Source organism: Perognathus longimembris, chromosome 11, assembly GCF_023159225.1.
Source record: "Perognathus longimembris pacificus isolate PPM17 chromosome 11, ASM2315922v1, whole genome shotgun sequence".
Lineage (NCBI taxonomy): Eukaryota > Metazoa > Chordata > Mammalia > Rodentia > Heteromyidae > Perognathus > Perognathus longimembris.
In genome coordinates, this window is record NC_063171.1 from 38,874,116 (window position 1) to 38,888,039 (window position 13,924).

Sequence of the window (13,924 nt, forward strand, 5' to 3'; positions counted from 1 at the left end):
AATGTTTTTGGTTCTTTTCACCAAAGAGCCAAGTAGAGCCAAATGTTTTTGTCTAGTATATCAATCCTGGAACCCAAGGAGGCGAGAAACTTGCTACTATAGGAGAAGAGAATACTTGGGATATGTCTAAGAAGTACAAGTCCTGCCCATAAGCCTGACCCTGCATCTTTAATTATGTCAGTTAGTCTCTTTCAGTTACAAATGGAGTGTTAGGCTCTAGTCTCCAAAATACCTTCAGAAGAATCATTTCTTTGACTTAATCTTTCTAGTCATAAAGTCAGTGACTATCCACAAAAACAGAAAAGCAGAGGTGTGTTGTGAAGAAAATCTCTGGAGAAGAAAGTATATTAGACTGTGTGAAAGCACAAGTGAGCTAGTTGAGTTCCATAAACAGCCATTGTTGGGGAATCATTGGTAATGATTAAACTGAGGGGAAAATACAATCACGAGCAAAGCTTTGGAAGTAGCTGGGAATGTGACTCAAGTGGTAGAGCTCTTGCCTATCAAATAGTTCAAACTCTTAACACTGCCAAAAGCCAGGTGCCTGTGGCTCATGCCCGTAATCCTAGCTACTCAGGAGGCTGAGGTCTGAGGATCAAGGTTCAAAGCCAGCCTGGGCAAGAAAGTCCAGGGAACTCTTATCTCCAATTAACTACCAAAAAAGCCTTAAATGGAGCTGTGGCTCAAGTGGTAAGCCCCCAGGCCCTGATTTCAAACCCCAAGACCAACACAAAATAAATGGGGGCGGGGGGAGCATGGAGATTTTGAAAACTCGAGAAACCTTTAGGAGAACATTTTTAACCAGGAACCATCTGAAAAGTTAATGTAGTAAGAAGCCTCTTTCGGGGCTGGGGATATGGCCTAGTGGCAAGAGTGCCTGCCTCATATACATGAGGCCCTGGGTTCAATTCCCCAGCACCACATATACAGAAAATGGCCAGAAGTGGCGCTGTGACTCAAGTGGCAGAGTGCTAGCCTTGAGCAAAAAGAAGCCAGGGATAGTGCTCAGGCCCTGAGTCCAAGCCCCAGGACTGGCAAAAAAAAAAAAAAAAAAAAAAAAAGCCTCTTTCATAGGTGATCAATGGCAGTCACTTAGGATTAGGTTTTAATTAAAACTAGCATAAGGAAGCTGGGTGCTAGGGCTTATATGCCTGTAATCCTAGCTATTCAGGAAGCTCCAATTAATTAAAACAAAAAAACAAAAAAACAGAAGTAGAGCTGTGGCTCAAGTGGTAGAGTGCTAAGCCCTGAATTCAAGCTCAGCACTGGCTCCCAACACAAAAAAAATTAGCATAAGGAGGAAACAGAGAAGCAAACTAAGGGATTTGTGGGGGAGGGGCGGAGGTGTGTGTATGTGGGTGGGTACACACCAGTATACCAGTCCTAAGGCTTGAATTTAGGGCCTAGACACTGTCCCTGAGGTCCTGAGATTTTTTTGTTCAAAGCTAGTGCTCTTATCACTTGAACCACTTTCAGCTTTTTTTGGTAGTTAATTGGAGTTAAGAGGCTCATGGACTTTTCTGCCCAGGCTGACTTTGAACCTCTATCTCAGATCTCATAAGATTATAGGCATGAGCCACTGGCTCCCAGCTTAAGAGTTTTGGTTTTAATAGGTAATAGAGACCTACCATAGATTTTTTTTTTTTTTTTTTTTAGCAAAGATAATGATGCTAGGGGCATTTGAGAAAGATCAGCCTCCTCTCATTTTGTTTGTTTGTTTGTTTGTTTTTTGCCAGTCCTGGGCCTTGGACTCAGGGCCTGAGCACTGTCCCTGGCTTCTTTTTGCTCAAGGCTAGCACTCTGCCACTTGAGCCACAGCACCACTTCTGGCCATTTTCTGTATATGTGGTGCTGGGGAATTGAACCCAGGGCTTCATGTATATGTGGCAAGCACTCTTTGCCACTAGGCCATATCCCCAAGCCCCCTCCTCTCATTTTGTTCAAGGAGAAACAGGTCCATTCTTAGGCTCTCTGACAGTTACTAAACCACTGTTACTTGCTATGCAAACAACTCTTGAGCAGCACTGTGGCAGACAGCAGATTTAGAGGGTGTATATTTAGGGAGGACGGTGGCTGTTTGGCCTATTTAGGAAAAAGCAGAGCCCCCAACCCAACAGCACAGCAGGAGCCTCTTGTTTTGTTGCTGACATTCTCTCCCTAGATCTTTTGCAAACAGGAAGAGAGCATTACTTCCCATCTTCATATGTCATGTGACCAGGCTGTTAAGTCAGCTGTGCCCCACCCAGAAGCAATCGGCTTCCTGCAAGTGGAAATCCTTGCATCTGTGCTCTGAGATTTGGGGATGGTAGAGAAGTTCCAGTGTTTACCAGACCTATGTGGCTTTCTTCCATTGAGAAGGTTGAATCTCTGTCCTCTGTAACTTTTCATCTCTGCAACTTGCTTTTCTCCCCAGGCGGTAGATCAAAGCTTAAAGCCTTTAATTATTGGACCAGAGGAAGATTATGACCCCGGTTATTTCAACAACGAGGTAACGGTTTCCTGGTTTTCTCCTTTCTTCATCATTCTGTCATACAAGCTGCCCTTGACCAAAAGCAGTTTTTAACTCACACCAGCTGTGAGAAGTGTGTTGGGGAAGGAGCCTGACTGACCAAAGCCAGGAAGATGGAGAGCATGGGAGAAAAGCTGGAACAGACTGTGCTGCTGTCTCCTGCCTCCATGCCTTCCAGCCATTCTTATCCTTCTGCCTTCCAGAGTGACATCATCTTCCAGGATCTTGAAAAACTGAAGTCACATCCAGCTCACCTGGCAGTTTTTCTCCGCTATATCTTCTCTCAAGCAGACCCCAGTCCACTGGTAAGTCAGGAGCATTAATCTTGTTGGGTGCTTGCTCGTGCTCTGTCCTGTGCACCTGAACTCCAGATATCTAATGCTGCAAGTGAAGTCTGTAGACATAGTCACCTCAAGAACAGAGTTGAAAATAAAAGATGAAATCTGGGTAGAGAAGATTTTCCATTGTGTACAGCACAGCTTCCTTTGACACTCTTATGTCTTGACATTAACCTAGGGAGTATTGAGAAGAGCTGGACCAGACAAATTCATTTTCAGTCAGTTTAGGAAATCTTCTTAGAGAAGACAGGTCTTACAGGGTTTTGTTTGTTTGTTTATTGGAGGTTTGAGAACAATAGCCTTTGCAACTATTCGGTGTTATTATGAAATGCCAAAGGGCATTTCAAAATGCAAAAGTGTTAGCAAGAAGCAATGTGAAGGGATGGAGCCCACTTTGGCCTGGGGTAGTGGATGGAGTTGGCAGCCTTTCCATTTCTCTCATTCTATTCAGTTGAGCTGCTTAGAAATAAAGGGAGTTGGAAGAGAAAATCAATGTTGTATTACTTAGATAGAATAAGCCTCTTGCCAATGACTTGGACTACTGTTTTGTCTTTCTGGAGAAGATACCACATTAGAGGCCAGGATGAGCATCCATTTTTTTGGCAGGGATTCATTGAATACCCATTTGTTAAGCCTCAGTGCAGGTGTTTCACAAACAGTTCAGCAACAGATAGGGCATATCACAATGAGAAATAAAACATGAACCTGCAGGGAATGATGTACAAGTGGAGACGTGATTGGCCCTACAGGTGTGTATGTGGGAAAGGGACGGGATTATTATTTTACTTTAGGTTTCTGCAACGTCTGTCCTCAACACTGTCAACATTTTGGACTAGAGAATTATTTATTGTAGTAGACTTGTTCATTTTAGGATGTGCAGATACATCAGTGGACTCCACCCACTAGATGCCAAAGTATCCATTCCTCCAGTAGTTGTGACAACAAAAATACCTCCAGGAATTGCCAAATGTCCCTAAATCAGTAGTCACTCCTGGTTGAGACCCACTGCTGTAACTCAGTTTCTCCCCCTTCCTCCTAGCTTTTTTACTTGTGTGCAGAAGTATATCAGCAGACAAACTCCAAGGATTCCCGAAGCTTGGGAAAAGACATCTGGAATATTTTCCTAGAGAAAAATGCGGTAAGGCAATTATGGCTTGGACTACAATGTTATATTTGGACTACTCAAAAGACAGGAACAGCAAGCAAGACATTCAGGCCAAGCAGAGACGAGTTTGTAAAGAAACCTCAAGGCTAAAATGACATGAAAAACGTCAGTGAGAGCTATTGATCAATAGAGAGTTATGGGAGAGGAAAAGATAAACAGGACCTGAGAAGGAAGGTGGGTACTAGCAAGAAGGGATTGTACTAATGAGGGAGGAGGGGAGGATGAAAATGGTCAAAATAGGTTTGTCGGCACATATGAAATTAAGACAATGAGATCAAGATGTGTTATACTCATAACCTGACTTAGAATTGTCACTTCTTTCTACAACCTCTAATAATAAAGAAAAAGGAAAAAGAAGAATGAAACCTTTTGCAATTATACTAGGAAAAAGGGAGGGCAAAAAAAAATACTAGAGAGGGGGAGATTGATTGGAAGACATTGTATACATGTATGGAAATATCACAACAAAATCCCCCCTTGGATAACTAATGTATGCTAATAAAAAAAGGAGGGAACCTCTAGTGTGAGAGACTTAAGAATTCTAGAGTCTGTTCTTACCTGTCCTCTCAAAAAAGTCATCTCCTGGGCTGTGAATGTGGCTTAGTGGTAGCTCTGGGTTCGATTCCTCAGTACCACATAAACAGAAAAAGCCAGAAATGGCGCTGAGGCTCAAGTAGTAGAGTGCTAGCCTTGAGCAAAAGAAGCTCAGGGACAGTGTGCAGTCCGACTTGCCATTTCTCCCCCAAGGCAGGAGTCATTTGAAAGACCCCATTGTGATTGAGACAGGCGGACCTCATGTGTTTGGACATAGTTCCAGGGGTGTGTTCAGAATTGCTGGCAAGAGATTTCTGCCTACAAAGGGCAGTTCTCATCTTAACTTCCTAATATGATCAGCTAAACTAAAATGATTTTTTTTTCTAGCAGTAAACTAGTAGGGCTAATGAAATTGAGGGAACTTGATCTTCCTCAATATTTTATATATTTGCTCTCTTAAGTGGGCCTTAAGTCAGGAACTGAGAGTTGTTATGGAACCACCTTGGTATCCAGGTAGTAGGAGAAACTCATACAACAAAAGCCAGAACACCAACACAATGTGAGGACTAGGTAACATATGGCTAGTTTTCCCTGGGTGTAAGGAGAGAAGTTGATCAAATACCTAACAGAAGTTTCTGCCTTGCTGCTAAATTATCACTAGTTTACTTTTGGAACTCACTCATTCTATGCACCCTGATGGCCTTGAAAAAAGAGTGAAAAATCTGTGTCTGCTCTCAGGATATAGTCCCAACTTGGACTATAGCCTCGGATTCTGTTTCTCAAAACCATGGCCTAAAATTCAGGTACACAGTAGAGAGAGGTGAAAGACAGAGGGAAGTAGATGTAGGCAAGAAAGGAGAGAAGATAGTGTTGCCAAGACCTCTGCATCTGCACGTGTCCATTCCTCAGGAACCACCTCACCACTTTCCCCACTCTTCTGTATTGTAGCCTCTCAGAGTGAAGATCCCAGAGATGTTACAAGCTGAGATTGGTAAGTTGACTCGGCTACTATATCTTGCTAGAGCCCTTCTACTGAGTTCTCAGGATGCAGAAGGAACACAGACCTGTCCCTGGATAATTATCCTTCAGTAGGGGGAAAGATTCAGGGTGGTTTCTTCAAAACACTTCACAGTAGTTTCTGAACAAGCACAAACAGGATAGATCTTGCCTAGGAGCTCACTCTGCCACTGACTTCTGCCTTTGCCTCTTCCTAGAACTTGTTACAGAATGACTTGGATTCAGTGTTAGGAGACGTGGGCTAATTACTACTAACCTTCCAAGTGCCCTCTCTGGGTCTCAGGCTCATCTGTACAAAGTGGGAATTAGACTTTGATCAGGGATTCCCAGAATTCCTGAGGGAATTCAAAATACATATACCAAAGCCCCTCATCTCACCTGCAATCAGAATCTCTAGAGGTTTTCTTTTTTTGCTTCAGGGTTTTATTTGGTTAGATGGGGGCACTTGTTTCAGGGTTTAGTTTTGTTTTCTTAAGTTCTCCTGACATAATGTAGCAGCTGGCCCAGAGTGAGGCCCACGGACTAGATGAGGACATTTCTCTAATTCAAGAAGAATTGAGAGGAGGCAGTATAAAGAAGATAACATTCTGAGGAGTTATACACAGGCAGACTCTTAGAAGCTGGAAGTTGCAAGCTGTGTTTGGGAAGGGGCCATTTATAGCATGGATGACAGGAAAGAGAGCTTACATGCAGAGACAATAAAGTGAATGGAGCTTTTAGTCAAAAACAAAATGAGCTGGCTCTTTACACAGATTTGGCTTGATCTGAATGGAGTTAAATGCTGGGACAGAATGAGGGACATCTCTTGGTGTTCATGAAGGGCCTGCCTGTTTTATTCCTGTAATCTGAGCAGTAGAAGGAGAATGAGCCTCTCATAAGTCTGCATGGTTGATGTTTTGTCCAATGAGATGGGCTTCAAAATTTCTTCTAATGGAGCATAAGACATCCAGAAAATGTTTTTGTCCTTGACTTGGACACCAAGATTCCAATCCTGAATTCAAAAATGGCTTGAATGGAATCCAGGCCCCCACTTCTTTTATACTAATGGAGCATTAAGCTACCCTTTCCTCCCAGCATCACACAATGCTGAAGTTCCTTGAGAGACTCAGCAGAAGCAACCTCCTCCCCTGACAACTCATCCATTCTTCTTCTCTGGGCTTCCATTACAGACTTTCGCCTGCGGAACAGTGAGGACGCTCGGGGTGTTCTATGTGAAGCTCAGGAGGCAGCCATGCCAGAGATCCAGGAGCAGATTCACGACTACAGGTTAGCCAAGCCCTCCTACCGCCAACACCATTCCTTTATCCTCAAACCTCTTGGCCTTTCTCATTGTCTCTGTGATGTGTGTTGTCTTGCTCTTTGTATTTGTTCTGTCCCATGTGTATATTTGTCTCCTGCTTTGTGTTTCTGGTGTAGAACAAAGCGCACTCTGGGGCTAGGCAGCCTATATGGTGAGAATGACCTGCTAGACCTGGACGGGGACCCTCTGAGAGAGCGTCAAATAGCTGAAAAGCAACTGGCTGCCCTTGGAGATATCTTGTGAGTCTACAGTTCCACTCCCATCCCCTGAACATACCAAACAAGTTGACAGATGTGATGAGTCTGTTTTCTACTCTCTTGCATTTCTTGCCTGATTCTCCTTCCCCTAAAAGATGAGACTAGCCAAACCCTTCCACTTCCATTTCTCAGGCTAATGGCCCCTGCTATTCAAGAGTATTACAGGAGCCTTTTTCCCTTTTCCCTGCCTCAATGTCAGCACAGCCCTTCTAGTTCATTCCTAGGAATATAAGAAGGATCCTCTTTAAAGCTCCATAATAATTTCATTGCTGAAACAGCAAGCAAGAGGCTAGAAGGACATCATTATTATCATCATCATCATCATTACTCTGTTCTAGTTGAATCCCTCAAGGGAATAAAAGTTCTCACTTCTGCTGGCTTCAAAACTGTGACCAAGAGTATGACCTTTTATCATATTTCTTCCCCGTTCCTCATCAATCCTTCTCCCTCCTCTAGGAAAGTGATTACTCTCCTGCCAGTCTTCTCCCCAGCCATCAGTCTCTGTCTTACAGTCTGAGTCATTTTGTTCTTTCTTTTCTTCCAGGTCCAAATACGAGGAAGACAGAAGGTTAGTGAATCTGTGGTGTGGCTCATTTGCAACTTTCAATCTTGGAAAAGTAAGACTAAGCTATTCTGCTTTCCATGTCTGCCATCCACAGGGGAGTCCTGGCATTTGTAGGATAATGATTTATGCAAGTTTTATTCCCAGATACATGCTCAGGAACCACTGCCTAGGAGCGTGAGTCTTTGTCTCTGCGACAGGATGTCCTCCTAGCATTCCCAGACCAGCTTCTTCTTTTCTACCCAAATTAGTCCTGTGTTTTCTTACATGTCTTTTCCTCTGAAACCACTTCTAAAAGAAGCAGTGATGGTAAAACTGAGCGCCAGAGCCTTGAGCCTATAATCCTAGCTATGCAGGAAGACCAAGGTTCAAAGCCAGCCTGGGCAAGAAGGTCCATGAAACTCCAATTAACCACCAAAAATCTCCAGTTAACTACCACAAAGCTGGAAGTAACACTGTGGTTCAAGTAGTAGAGTGCTGACCTTGTGCAATAATACTCAGCAATAGCACCCAGGCCAAGTTCAAGGCCCAGAACCAGCACCTTAAAAAAAAAAAAAAAAAAGAAGGAGCAGCAGCAGCAGCAGTAATAATGGCAGCACCCACAGAGGGGAGCTGAGTGCAACACATCTTCTCTCCTAGCACGTATTATCTTTTTTTTTTTTTTTTTTTTTTGTCAGTCCTGGGCCTTGGACTCAGGGCCTGAGCACTGTCCCTGGCTTCTTCCCGCTCAAGGCTAGCACTCTGCCACTTGAGCCACAGCGTCGCTTCTGGCCGTTTTCTGTATATGTGGTGCTGCTAGGGCCTCGTGTATCCGAGGCTGGCACTCTTGCCGCTAGGCTATATCCCCAGCCCACGTATTATCATTTTTGTTTTGTAGCCTACATTGTTTATCAGCTTATGTTAAAATGAGTTTGAATTCTGAGTACTGTAGACACAGTAGGGGAGAAAAGATGGATTATAGTCTGTTTCAAGAGGACAGTAAAGCCAGAGCTAAAGCTTTATTGCATTGAATCCACAAAATGGATAATCTGTCTACTGAATTGTGGGCCAAATACATTTTTAAGCACAGAACTCTGGACAGTTTCATTTGTGGCAACTGGAAGCTGCTTGACAGCACTTTTCCATCGCCTGTTGTCAGGGAGTGGAGGATAGCAAAGGCAGTATGCCTTGATAGAGGTTAGTTAACCCTTTCTCTTCCCCAACTGAATTTTACCTGTATACCTGTGGATGTTAGCTGCAGACCTCATATAGTTTTCCTGGTGTACCCATGGCTTGACAAGCCTGAGAATTGTTTGCTCACATTGGTGTTCCCACCTAAGCAACCATCATACCCTCATGGGATAGATTGTGCTTTATTGCTCTTGGGAGATGTGCCAGCCAGTGTACAGCTTCAGACCAGCTTCTGCATTTCTCATAGCTTCTGCTATCCCATTTGCTTATTCTAGACCCCTTTTCAACTCTTAAATGGCTGAGTGGACTGTGTTTGGAGCAGGGTTTTGGCCCTCTACCGGCTGATAGGAACATACTTGAGCTTTCTTATTCATAACACTCTTTCTTTCTTGCAGTACTCCCATGGGCTTTGCTCTAAATACTTACATGAGCCATGCTGGGATCCGCCTTCGCGAGGTACGACCCTCCAATATTGCTGAAAAGACCCAGTCTGCTCCTGACAAGGACAAGTGGCTGCCTTTCTTCCCTAAGGCTAAGAAGGTAAAAGAGCTACTCTAGATCATAACTTCTTTTTTGGCAGTTCTCTGTGCTGAGATAGGCCAGGAAAGCCATTTTTTAGGTTTCTAGCTATATTCCTCTACCTTTGGATATGGAGTCAGTTAGAATCCCCAGATGAGAGCAGGCTTTGCCTTCCTTCAGACCTGACCAGAGTTGAATGAGCTCCTTGGAGAGCAAATATGAACCAACTTTCCAGTTGTTCGTTTAGGACCGATGTTGAGGACAAGAGTAAAGTGATAACAGCCATGTATAATGGGTATTAAGATCTCCAAAGTTCAGTGCCTTCTTTCTCAGCAGAGCAGCAATTCTAAGAAAGAAAAAGATGCCTTGGAGGACAAGAAGCGAAACCCCATTCTCAAGTACATTGGAAAGCCCAAAAGCTCTTCTCAGAGCAGTAAGTATTTGGGGAGCAACAGCCTTGGCTACTCCTTGGGCAGAGACCTCAGCCCTTCACATACCACTATGCTGGAGGAGCGGCTTCCTGTGTTAATGGGAGCCACACGCCTACATTTTAGAGTGCAGCTTTCTCTCTGTATTGCTGCTTTCTTTCCTTGCTGAATCCCTAATGCAGCCTCTTAGAGATAGGGGGTGACTATTTTAGAGACAAAAAGGTTATGCCTATCCCCAAGTCTTAGTCTGAAAACTCAGAGCCAGTTATAACTACTAAATATCCATGTAACATATAATATACCCCCTTCATTCTCATCCATGAGATTTGTCTGTGTTCCTATGGTCTTGTGTTTGGGGAACAAAGGTGAGCCCTTAGTGAGGGTGATTGGGGGCAGGTTTGGGACCCAGAGGTTTCCCTGGTGCTGTTAGTAACCTAAAATACAATTGGCTCTATCATTGATCTCTTAACTAGCTGTGCATCATGCCTCTGGAAACCAGTGTTGGCTCTTCCAGTCAGTATCTTAAGTCCAACCTGTCGTGGTAATTTGTGAAGGGCAGTGGTATCCCTTTCTGAAATCGCTGCACTGGGGGAGGGAAGAAGGAAGGGACTCTTCTAGATCCACTTTGATTTTTGCCACTACCTTTTCATTCCAGCTTGATACAATTTTTTATTTTAATTCTTGAGACATTGATTTGACTTTTCATGGTTTACTTTTGTTTTTGTTTGTTTTTCTTTTAGCATTTCATATTCCCTTGTCCCCTGTGGAAGGTAAAAGGACCATTTTCTTTGGATTTATCTTTGCATTAGCATCAAATTTCCATCTCCCAAATCTTGTCCCTTTTTCATCTCATCTTGTCCTATCCTGTTCTTTTTCTGCTCTTCATTTCTCTTATATGTTCATCCTTGTTGTTAAAGCTTCTCTGTGATACAAACCCCTGGAGGAACCTGTGCTTGTGCGAGCTTCATGACCTTCCTGTCTGTGTAGGTTCCAAAGGACAGGGGTCCTCTGTCCCCAGGCAAGACCTCCTGTTAGTACTGGCAGATACTAGCCTTCTAGCAGTTTCCCCATAGTTTGAAATCTTTTATCTTTAACTCTGTTGCCTTTCCACAGTTGTATCGGTCACTTTTCTGTATTATGACAGAGTACCTAATAGGTTGCAGATCTCAGAGTGGGGGGAAGGGGTAAGATAAGAATGCCACCTGTCCCTTGCTCTTTAATTCAGACTTTGCATGATTTTGTTTGGGGTTCTAAAAGTCTTCAGTACATCAGACAAGTGTGAATAGGTATCTAAAGACCAAACAACCACCAATGCTACAAAACCTCAGCATTGAGAGTTAGGATTATCAACTATCAACACTATTTTTCTGACTGCTAGCAACACAATTCACTTTATTTAGTTCCATTACCATCCATAAACTTTAGAAAGGGAAACAGAGGCTAGTAGTGAAACTTTGCTTTTTAAAAATGTCTTCTGAGCTAAGGATGTGGCTCAAGTGGTAGAAGGCCTGAGTTCAAACTCTGGTGCCACCAAATAAATAAATAATGAAGTATTCCTTCTACGTATTTCCCTTGTTACTCTGAGTAACATAGCAGATCTTGGGGCTATACCTATTTCTTGTCATAGCCAGTATTTAACCCTGTCCAGATCTGGGCATTTTCCAGGTAACTAGTAGGAGAGAAGTCAATGGCTTCCACCTTGTATAACTTCCAGTTGTAGGATGTTTCCAAACTCTCACATCATCCATCACTCAACCAGACAGGTTCAGGGCTATGGCTGCTGAGATTATTTGATTCTAACTTTCCAAATTGGAGTGGTGGTGACAGCCTAAACCTTAAACCCAATCCCTTATACTTTTGCAGAAAAATAATTGCTGCAGCCACCTGTCTCAAGAGTGGGATTGGAGACAGGGAGCAACCAGACAGTTTTTGTTCTCTTTGGCTTAGAAATTTTCCTGTGAAAGTCAGGTTTTGAAATAGGTCTGTAAACCAGTATATTTCAATATGAGAATCTATAAAGTCTGGCTGTGATCAGGCTTGGGCCCCTTAGGATATTTATACTGCCTTCCCTGTCCCACTGCTCTTAAGCAATTGCTCTTAGTGGCAATTGTAGCTCAAACTTTGCTGTAATCTCACAGGTTTCAAGCTGAGCTTTTCCCTAAAGACAAACTCTTCCACTTTTCTCTGCCTGCCAACTGTTGTACCCTGGGTCTAAGTCCTCCTCCTAAGTGACAGTCCTGTATGTCTTCACTCCCTCTTGCCCTCTCTGTCTCCTTGATCCAAGGATGACTCCCTTTGTGAGCTTAGAAAGGAGGCTAGGATTTGAATGCTAGAGTAACATGTTTCTCCACACTTCTTCCTAAGTGATTAATGTCAGGTTTTTTGGTTTGTTTTGTTTTTGTTGCCAGTCTTGGGGCATGGACTCAGGGCCTGAGCACTGTCCCTAGCTTCTTTTTGTTCAAGGCTAGCACTCTACCTCTTGAGCCACAGTGCTACTTCTGGCTTTTTTCTATATATGTGGTGCTGAGGAATCGAACCCAGGGCTTCATGTATACCAGGCGAGCACTTTTACCACTAGGCCATATTCCCAGCCCCTAATGTCAGGTTTTTTAATGATGGAGCACAGAGAAAAGATGGGGGAAGGTAGAACAAGCTAAAGAGTTAAGAGGAAGAAAGAAAAACAGAAACAATGAGCTCTAAAATAGAATGTTCGAAAAATGCCTGATAGGAGTTGGAAATATGACCTATTTCCATTTTTTTTAACTTGTCCTGTTGCTTAGAAAAAGCTTGGTCATAGTTTTCAGGCAGAAGAATGTGAGAGCCAGAAGAAAGCTTCATAGACAATGTCCTTTCATACCCTCTCATTTTGTATAGAAGGAAAGAGTAGCTCCAGGAAAGTTGAGTGACCACCCAGCGCCACGCTGCCTAGTCATAGGAGAGCCAAGACTAGAGCCACATCTCCTGCCTTTTTTTTTGGGGGGGGGGGGGGGGCAGTCCTGGGCCTTGGACTCAGGGCCTGAGCACTATCCCTGGCTTCTTTATGCTCAAGGCTAGGACTTCGCCACATGAGCCACAGCGCCACTTCTGGCCGTTTTCTATATATGTGGTACTGGGGAATCAAACCCAGGGCTTCATGCATACGAGGCAAGCACTCTTGCCACTAGGCCATATCCCCAGCCCCACATCTCCTGCCTTTTGGTCCCATACTGTCCTCATCCATGCTTGCTCACTGCTCTGTCTTCCGGGCTAGAGGGGAGTGAGGGCCCTGAGAAGTCATCTCAGAACAGAAAGCATAGTATCCTTCATTTTCTTTTTGCCTGCAGTCAAGCCAGGCAATGTGAGGAACATCATTCAGCACTTTGAGAACAGCCAACAGTATGATGCCCCAGAACCAGGGACGCAACGACTCTCAACAGGAAGTTTTCCTGAGGATCTGCTGGAGAGTGACAGGTAGCAGTAGCTGAATGGGGCATGCCAACTGCCCAAGAAATGTGGCATGGGCAGGGTTTAATTCCAGCTGCCTTACCCTCTCCACTGGACTATAAGGTTCTTCTATAGGGTTTCTTCTCTCTGTTCCCAACTTCCCCACCTTGGATAGCTTCAGAAAACACACCATCCATTGGTAATTAATCAATGAAAGAACAAACAGAGGTCCCACAGAAACTGGGCATAAAATTTAATTTAGTAAATACTAAAAGTTACTTTGGATTCACTACCTTACTGCTCGATAGCCTCCATTCCAAGATAGAGCTAGGTTATATTATGCAACAGCTAATCAAAAAACAATAAGCAACAAGATAGAGTGCTATAGAGAGAGGTAAAGGGAATTCCTGGGAAATGAAAGGCCCAGACAGGCAAAAGAAAGTCTTTGCTGCTTATAAAGAAGAGAACAAGAGAGGAGATTCTGCTGCTAGCACTTTAGAGATGAGCAATTCAGTTGTGACATGAGATGTTGTCTTCAGCAAAGAGATGTCGAGTTGAATGATTTAAAACAGACTTTTTCTTCCTTTTCAAAAAGAAAAAGTGTCTAGGCTTGGTGGTTCATGCCTGTAATCCCAGACTTCGGAAGCTGAGGCAAGAGGATTGTGAGTTCAATCAGTGTAGCCAGCTAGAACTACATAGTGT

At 43.6% G+C, this 13,924-nt stretch overlaps 1 protein-coding gene across 9 annotated transcripts in view; it reads left to right on the forward strand.

Annotated features, from left to right (window-relative positions):
• Nucleotides 1–13,924, forward strand: part of Arhgef11 (Rho guanine nucleotide exchange factor 11) — a 101,031-nt gene that overhangs the window by 73,151 nt on the left and 13,956 nt on the right. For 4 of the 9 annotated variants that reach the window (XM_048357953.1, XM_048357958.1, XM_048357962.1 and 1 more), the window contains 11 exons: nucleotides 2,414–2,488; nucleotides 2,713–2,814; nucleotides 3,887–3,985; nucleotides 5,495–5,537; nucleotides 6,733–6,829; nucleotides 6,980–7,102; nucleotides 7,665–7,688; nucleotides 9,248–9,392; nucleotides 9,705–9,804; nucleotides 10,540–10,569; nucleotides 13,123–13,249. In XM_048357953.1, the coding sequence (XP_048213910.1) occupies nucleotides 2,414–2,488; nucleotides 2,713–2,814; nucleotides 3,887–3,985; nucleotides 5,495–5,537; nucleotides 6,733–6,829; nucleotides 6,980–7,102; nucleotides 7,665–7,688; nucleotides 9,248–9,392; nucleotides 9,705–9,804; nucleotides 10,540–10,569; nucleotides 13,123–13,249 (965 nt within the window). The remainder of the gene's footprint in view (nucleotides 1–2,413; nucleotides 2,489–2,712; nucleotides 2,815–3,886; nucleotides 3,986–5,494; nucleotides 5,538–6,732; nucleotides 6,830–6,979; nucleotides 7,103–7,664; nucleotides 7,689–9,247; nucleotides 9,393–9,704; nucleotides 9,805–10,539; nucleotides 10,570–13,122; nucleotides 13,250–13,924) is intronic. The other 5 variants (XM_048357954.1, XM_048357959.1, XM_048357961.1 and 2 more) reach the window with 3 other exon arrangements.